The 8143-nt window shown below is 36.9% G+C and overlaps 1 protein-coding gene across 3 annotated transcripts in view; it reads left to right on the top strand.

Annotated features, from left to right (window-relative positions):
• Positions 1–5483: 5483 nt before the first annotated feature.
• Positions 5484–8143, top strand: part of CLCN3 (chloride voltage-gated channel 3) — a 48878-nt gene continuing 46218 nt past the window's right edge. For all 3 annotated transcript variants that reach the window (XM_062492850.1, XM_062492848.1, XM_062492847.1), the window contains exon 1: positions 5484–5769. In XM_062492850.1, the coding sequence (XP_062348834.1) occupies positions 5610–5769 (160 nt within the window). In that variant the 5' untranslated portion in view covers positions 5484–5609. The remainder of the gene's footprint in view (positions 5770–8143) is intronic.

Below are 8143 nucleotides of genomic sequence, written 5' to 3'. Positions count from 1 at the left end.
CTTTTGATTTTTTTTTTTTTTAAATCTCCTTTAGTTGGAGTATCTGTTTTTATTAAAAAAGCAGGACCAGGCTATTAATAGTCTTGTTTTTAACATCAGAGGTTCACATGTCTCTCTGAACAGATTTATATATTTAATTCATCCTTTGAAAGTTACCAGAATGGCCACCAGTAAAGGTTGGGAGTGCTGTTTTTAAAAAAATTAGATGGCTTCTGTGTAGTCCAGCAAAGGATGTCAGCCATGAGCCAGATCCAGGGGTTGATTACAGATCAGTCCTTCCTCACCTTACTGCCTTAACACTTTGCTTGAGAGGATACAGAATAAGCAACAGAGCAAGTATTGTCAGCGCTCCTGGCCTTGTAGTTTAAATAGCTGTCCATACTGCATGTTAGTTTATCACTCTGCTACTGTGATGGACCTCCCTTAAGGGAAAGGAAGCACTCAAGATTCATTAATGCTCATAGTCAAAAGGAGCAACAGAAGTCAGAGGGTCTGCAAACAATTGGAAAGTTTTGTTATTACGTTACGTATTTGGCATGAAAGTTGCTATGTTAATCTATATAAGCACATGGCAGTGGATTTTGGGTAAAGGGATAGGGTGAAAGGGAAGAAAGAGAGAGAAAATCACTAGTCCTGGTTCCAGCATCAGTCCAGCTGATGAGATGTCCAGGATCCTGCGGGCACTGCCTAGGCTTGTTGGGGGTACACTTTAATATATAGGTTTCCTCACCAGGATGGCAGGTTTCTTTGATTCTCTGCAAATTACCCATCTTGTGCAGTCCATTCTTTCAGACCTTTCTGGAAATGAGCTGGAGGGCTTCAGGAGCCTTGGACAGTCTTAATCCCTCTCTACAGTCCATGCCTACACCTTGGCCTCATTCCTGTGCTTGCGCTGTACAGTGTTGTGCTTCTCTCTTGGATCTAGACCAAGGATGTTTGTCGTGGAGGAGTGCTGCCCTACCTCTGCATGGCCCCTTCTCCAGCCACATCTTCAACAAGATACAGACAGCAGTCGTGTGTTGCTACCAACAGTCCCTGGTTGGCTCCACAGCCGCCCAGTTATCACTGTTTGAGACATGCACATTGCCCCCTTATCTTCTGGGATTCTACAGTTGCACATACCAAGAGTCATGCCCAGCCTTTTTTTTGGTTTCTGATGACCAAAGGCTTGTCACTTCTAACAGGGTACAGTGGATATGTTCCTCTTTAGCCAGTATTTTCTTCACTCCTTTGAAACTGAAAATTTGTTAGTAGGGAGAGTAAGGACCAGGAACCACCAGGGGTCCCCACAAGATTTCACAAGTAGTGGTCCTGTTCCTGTGGTGTATTTCGGAGAGTTCTATAGATTTTTTTTTTTCCTTGATCTCAGGAGCTTTAGTGTGTCTCTAAAGAGATCTTAATTCAGACCTTAAAAATCTGTGGTTGCTGCTGTTATTGAGAAGATACTTGGAGTTAAACTGAGGATAGTGGTGCTTTTTTCATCATATTTCAGTATGACAATCCTGAATTGCTTTGAACTTGAACAGAATTGTCTGAAAGATTCTCAACTCAGGTGTGTCCCTGAACTTAGGAATCCGTGCACATAATTAGGGAATGCTCTGCAGTCTGAAAAGTTGAAGAAAAGTAGTATGATTGACAAGATTTCTGGTCACTCTGGTGATGTGTAAAAGCTCTGCTCTGTTGCATGAGTCATCCCTCAGATGACTTCAACACGAGTCCACATTAAAAAGGAGCAAAAGCCTTTAAGGACTGTAAAGAGAGACTGTAGCAGTGTCTTTTCATCAAACAGAAAATGAGCATCATGACCTAAGACTCAACAAACAGAGGTTACGTTATCTGCAATGGAAACTGCAGTCATAGTTTCTGCTCTTAAAAGAGGAGTATGGATTTTACCTTTGAGTTGTCTTAACGAGTTGCAATGTTTTGCAATGTTATTTCTCATTTGAATTTGAATAGGAGCACAGAAGGGACACCAGAGTTTTGGTGGTTTGTTTTTTTTTTGGGGTTTTTTTATTGTTTGTTTTTTTTTTTTTTTTGTTTGTTTTGTTTTGTTTTGGTTTGGTTTGGTTTTTTTTGTTTTTTTTTTCCCAAGGAAACTCTTCCTCTTTTTTTTTTTTTTTTTTTTTCCCTAGACTGACTATTTGCAACTCTAGGTACTGATCCATTAATTTTGAAACTAGTACTGTATCCTACCTGCATTTTAAGCTTGTCCAAAGCAGCAGACATGGACACAGTTGCTTACTGTGATTTGGCTAAGGATCAGTACCTGCCTGTGAAGCTAAAGCTTTTGAGTCATGCTTTCATACTTAGTTCAGGTTCATGCTAAGGGATTTTATTGCTAGCTTTTCTTTTTATTTTTTCCTTTTTTTTTTCTTTCCTTCTTTTTAAACTGTTTACTGAAAACCCCTCCAAGACTTAGTGGAGCTACTTACTACTGTACTTGTGTGGGAGTCTACCCTTCGTCTCTGATAGCAGGGTTTTTTCTAATGTGTCAATAAAAGAGATTAGTTTAGTAAGTTAAAATTGGAGTTCTCAGCTAATCTAGCCAGTTTGGTTGAATGCTATTAAAGTATTCACATTAGTAACTTGGTGAATGTGAAATGCCATTAAAAAGTATTCACATTAGTGACTGGGTGTGAAAGAAGTAATGTCTTCCCATCAGATAGGCTGATGTCTTTGTGCCGGTGGGTTTAATTCTTCAACTGTCACAATATGGGTAGCCATAATCTTTCTGGTTGTGACATTTTAGGGAGTGGAGACACAGTGGTTTTGAATACTTCATACACACTAAAGTCAATGCCCTTAATGTTTGTCATCATATGACCAGAAACATGAGTTCAGTATTCATCCGGTAATTAGGCTGTCAGATTTTAGGGGTTTTTTTTGTTGGCTTCCTTCTTTCATTTTTTAAAGCTGAGGAGATAAAAGGTACTGTCAAAATGAGTATTTATTATTGGTTCTGCATTTGTGAAGATCAGGTCGGTATGATGATATGCTATACTGGTATTTGTCATAAAAATGGAGAAACTTTATGGGCTGTTGTTTTATTTAATGTTTTTAGCTAATATTGTTAAGATTCAGTAGAATGTAAGTATGAATACTGAGAGGATTTGTTGCAGTTTTAAAACTAAGACTGTGCTTTACAGTCTTAGTACTGTCTTTTCCTGTGGTTTTGTCTATGTGGTTGTGTTCATATTTGAGTATGTCCCTTTCCTCCATGCGTGTCAGTTTTATTTTGGAAGCAGCTGTGAATGAAACTAGTCTAAGCTTTACCTGTGGATATTTTTGGAAACTGACTTTTTAGCTTCTATTTCAAGACAGTCTAGAAATTCACTACTAAATTCAAATAGTTTTTCTTGATTTTGCAACTCAAATAGCCTCAGTTAACTGGCAGTTCTTCTTCGTAACTTTGTTCTTCCAAAGATGACCTAAAAGTTGACCAATATCCTTTCCTAAGCGTCACAGAAAGGTTTGATTGAAAGGGACCTTAAAGATCATCTAGTTGCAACCCTCCAGCCATGGGTGGGGACATCTGCTAGACAGGTTGCTCAAAGCCCCATCCAAACTGGGCTTCAACTCTTCCTGGAGTAGGGTAAATATACAATTTCTCTGGGCAAGCTGTCCCAGTGCATCATCACCCTCACAATAAAGAAAAAAAGTTTTGTATTTTTTTTTTTTTTTGAGTGCTACAGAGAATGATCTGCCTATGTATTTCTGTAAAGGTTAGCATAAGCATTCCCTAAATTTTATGTTTAAATTATTGAATATCCTTAAGAATTTTTGTGGTTGAAGTTTAACTTGAAGTGTTAAGATTTTTTGTGCTTTTTTGCCTTGTGAGTAAATAATCTGCTAGTGGTCTAAAACAATACAGTGAGAAATTCCTCACAGTTCATGCACCTGTTTTCCAAACCTGGAGTTTGGAAGATGAGTGATGTTCACATCCTGCTTAAATATTTTCATGTTGCAGACAGAATAAATAAATTAAATTTAGATATGCTGAGTCTGTGGTAAAAATGGAAATGTAATTTTCATGCTGGTGAGACTAAGAGGCAGAGTGGCCACACCATGGCCATTGCTTTAGAACTGTTGTAAAATTCTTGTAATTTCTGAGTTTAAAGTTTCTCTCTGAAGGGCAGGTTTATTTAAATACTAAAAAAGATGCAGGATTTTAAATTAATTTAATATGGGAGGTTTAGAATTCAGTGATAAAAGCTTAATTCTGCTTTTGTCTTTTGGGCAGGTGTTCTGGCATAAACCCTTATATATATATATATATATATATATATGGATACATGTTAAAATTTTAATTTAAGAATAGTTGTGGGAAGTGTCTCTGTCATATTATTTGTCTTTTCTTAAAATATGTAGTAGTTGACTGCTTAAAAATAAGATGATATACATATACAGAATGCCTGACTATTTTATAGCAAAACTTTGAAAGTTCTGAACAGTTAAACCATTTAAAATTCTATATTTCCGGAATTTTTCAGCAAATTACTCTTTGGTTCCTGTCACCCCATTTTCTCTGCTGTAGAACATACTCTTATGTGTAAAGCTTGTATTGGTAATTTTGCTTCATGGGTACATAGCATTCTTACTAAGTGCTGTGCTTGAGTAGGATCTGTTGGAAGATACGAGAGTTACACCTTTTAGCTTAATTGCTAGTACTGATCAGTAAAATTGAATTTTACACTGATTTTTAAAATTAATTAGGATTCTTAGTTTTAAAAAGGGCTCTTTTGTTAAAATCAATCATTGTGGTTTTTTATTGGTTTGTTTCTCTGTGTTGTGTTTGCTGGGTTCTTTGTTGTTGTTGGGGGTTTTTAGTTGTTTTAGCCTTTGAACTATTTAAAGCAAATTTGTAATCTGGAATCTGGAAGAGTACTTGTAAGTTTTCACTCTACCCCCCTTCTGGGGAAGTAACAAGCCTTAGCTGCCATATTTTTTTTTCCTGCCACCCATTTGAGACATATAAAAGTGTTTTTATGGGATAACAGAGCACATACTGGAGATTTACCAATTGCTTGGATCAGTTGTCAGCAAATGTCTTGTAAATCTGGGGATTTTTTACTGGTTTATTTTGTCTTTTCCATAGATATGTCTTTGCACTGGAAATGGTTCCCTCAGCTGACTCGCTTCTCTGCTTGACCTTTTAATTGTAGAGCTTGAAACATAAGCAGGATGTCTGATGTTGGAGAGCAGAAGAATACCTGTGGTACTAGACTGCAGAAAACTTCACAGCTTTACATGCTTTTTCTGCTATTAATGTAGCTGTTTGTCCCCTATCCTCCTTTACCAATGTACTTCCTGCCTGCACTGTATTTAATTAGATACAATATACTCTGCTCAAGAACTCATTACTTTCTTTGCTCTCTCTAGTCATAACAGGCAAGATGTCCTGCTTTAGCTCTCTGTTCTTCAGTTTGGTTATATTTGTTCTGTGTTGCTGCTACCTTTTTGTAGTTTGTAGTACTGTCACCAGAAAAAGTTTTCCCCAAAGTATTAAATACTCTTGTTTTATTTTGATACACGTTTCTTAGTGGTTTTTGATATTCAAATAGGAAATAACTTTTTTTTTTATTTATACATACAGGTTATAAAGCAGCTAAATGGAGTCTGAGCAGCTGTTTCATAGAGGATACTATCGAAACAGTTACAACAGCATAACTAGTGCAAGCAGCGATGAGGAGCTTTTAGATGGAGCAGGTGTAATTATGGATTTTCAGACCTCTGAAGATGACAATCTCTTGGATGGTGATGCATCCATTGGTAAGTTCATTTCAGCTTAAAAGTTTCTCTGGGTTGTATTTTTATGTGTTGTGGTGTTTTTCTGTTGGTTTTTATTTTGCTTTGGTTTTATATGACCAAATCTAATCCTTTTCTGTTAAGAAAATATGTCCTTCAGAAAGGCTTTTAACCTGAAAGGGTTGAACATTCTTCTGTGTGCTTGCCTAACAATTACATTGTGTGGGATGAGTTCTGATACAACGCAGATATTAACGTGCTGCTGACAAATGTAAAACTTGCTATCAAGTAGAAAGATGACTATTCTGCAGCTACCTGGTCTTTGTTCTCTACAGTGAGATTTTGGAAGTCTCCAGTATTTCTTTGGAAGCCTCCAATATTTCTTTGATGCAAAAATTAACAGGCTGTTTTAATCATTACTTCTAGAGATAGATCTGTTTTACTTCATTCAGCTTCACCTTTCTAAAAGAGAGACAAAAGCCAAAAATATAGAGATGTTTGTTGTTAGAAGCAACAGAAAGCACAATGTGAACTGAATTTTTGACTAGATGAAAAGTTGGAAAGAAAATTTTCCACTGTGAATGCTATAAGAGCACTGAAGTAGTACAAAGAAGAAAGAACTGGGAAACTTTTTTATTTTTCTTTTTTTTTTTTATAGTTCATGTAGTGAAAGATGTAGTGAAAGTATTAGCATTCATTTAGTAGTAGTCAAAGAGGTCAACTGAAGGAGAGAAAAAATTCTGTTAAAGATACTAAACTTGGTTAAATGTATACTCTGGTCACTTCCTCTCACTTTGTTTAAAATCAAACTCTGCTTCCTGGATTTTTTGGTTTTTTACTGCCTTTTCCTCTTTTCTTCTCCCATTAGCATTTAGTTGTTTTCCTTCCCTGCAGTGTCTCTTCCTCCATATGTTTTGCCTTTGCTGCACTTAGCAGTTGGATGTTGGCACTGTACTGATGATTGTGCCATATCATTTTAAGCATCCTTTTCACCTGTATTCTTTCTGTCTAATTAGATACATCTTGAATGTGCAGTTGTTTAACTTATATACCACTACAGGTATCACGAGCATACCTTCAATCTACATATTCCTTCTGGCACATTACTTGGAGAACACCAGCATGCTAAAGTCTGGTGCTTAAGATTTGGGAAATTATTAGGTGACCACCTGGCTTCTGTATATAATTCGTTGTTCTAAGTATCTGGCACTTTTAATAAACTGAGTGTCTTGCTTGTCTAACATAATATTTACAACCTGTACTGAAGGTCTGAAGCTACTCTGGTTATTGTTTATATAAATAATTTCCATCACTTCAAGCATGAAGGAAAAATGAGTTTACAGTAAAATAAATAGTTTCAGAGACAGTGTTCTGCCCTTTACTTGTTGTGAAATCAGATCCATAAATTGAGTCCAAACAGATGAGGTGGTTGTTTTGTTTGCATTGTCAAAATCAATGCTAATTGCTGCACATGCCAACAGCTCCCATCTTGTTCTAACACTGAAGTAACAGAATGTGGGTTGGTATGTAAATAATTTCTTTCCTGGAACTTTCATTTTTTACTAATGACTTCCCTGCTTGCCCCAATTCTGGACTCTCTGTAAGAGGCAGCAGTAGTAATAAGCCCTATTCTTTTACTTAAGTGAATGGTGATTTATGTGTCTCCATACACAGAAAGTGTTTATTGTACAGCAAATCATAATAAGTATCTTAACTAGTATCAGATTCTGACCTGCTGCTTTCTTTTTAGGGTGGTAAGAACATACTTTGAAAAATGTTACATGTGAACTTCCATTCAGGAGGAGAACATCTGTGTTTCTCATTTCTTAGGTGTCCAAGTGGGTCAGGTGTTTCTTCTTCTGTGTTTTTAATAGAGCAAATCTCATTGACAAGACAAAACAAGGGCTTTCTTGCATGTGCCTGTTTTGTAATTCTTTCTTACTCACTTAGCATCAAACTTTTTTTTTTTTTGTATTATTGTTACTGCTATTTAAATGCCCTTATCCTTTAGTCGTGTTTTTGTTCTGTTAAGTCTAAGTACAGAGGGATATGAACAATATGGAATGTTTCCCACCTCCTGAGGAAGGACTGGACCATCCCAGTAACTGGAAGGTTACGTGCTTCACAGCACTGCAGGGCCTTCAGAGCATGACGTGAATGCAGAGGCTTCAGGTCTAGCTCAGTGCTTTAGCAGGTGAACCCTGCCAAAATCAGGACCCCCTGTTCAAAAATATGACGTGGTTTAAGTCTGTGGGACTGGAAGAATTGGTAAGCCTGGTATTTTAGCACCATTAGCAAAATGGCAACAGTGTATCTGTAGTTCAAATGATTGTGGAAATAATGTAGATAAATTGAAAGCTGTGGACTGTAAGCTTGTAGTAGAAATGAGCACAGACAT

The sequence above is a fragment of the Cinclus cinclus genome, chromosome 5, assembly GCF_963662255.1.
Source record: "Cinclus cinclus chromosome 5, bCinCin1.1, whole genome shotgun sequence".
Taxonomy (NCBI): domain Eukaryota; kingdom Metazoa; phylum Chordata; class Aves; order Passeriformes; family Cinclidae; genus Cinclus; species Cinclus cinclus.
Note: the sequence above shows the minus strand (reverse complement) of the source record. Positions and strands in the feature narration are given on the sequence as shown.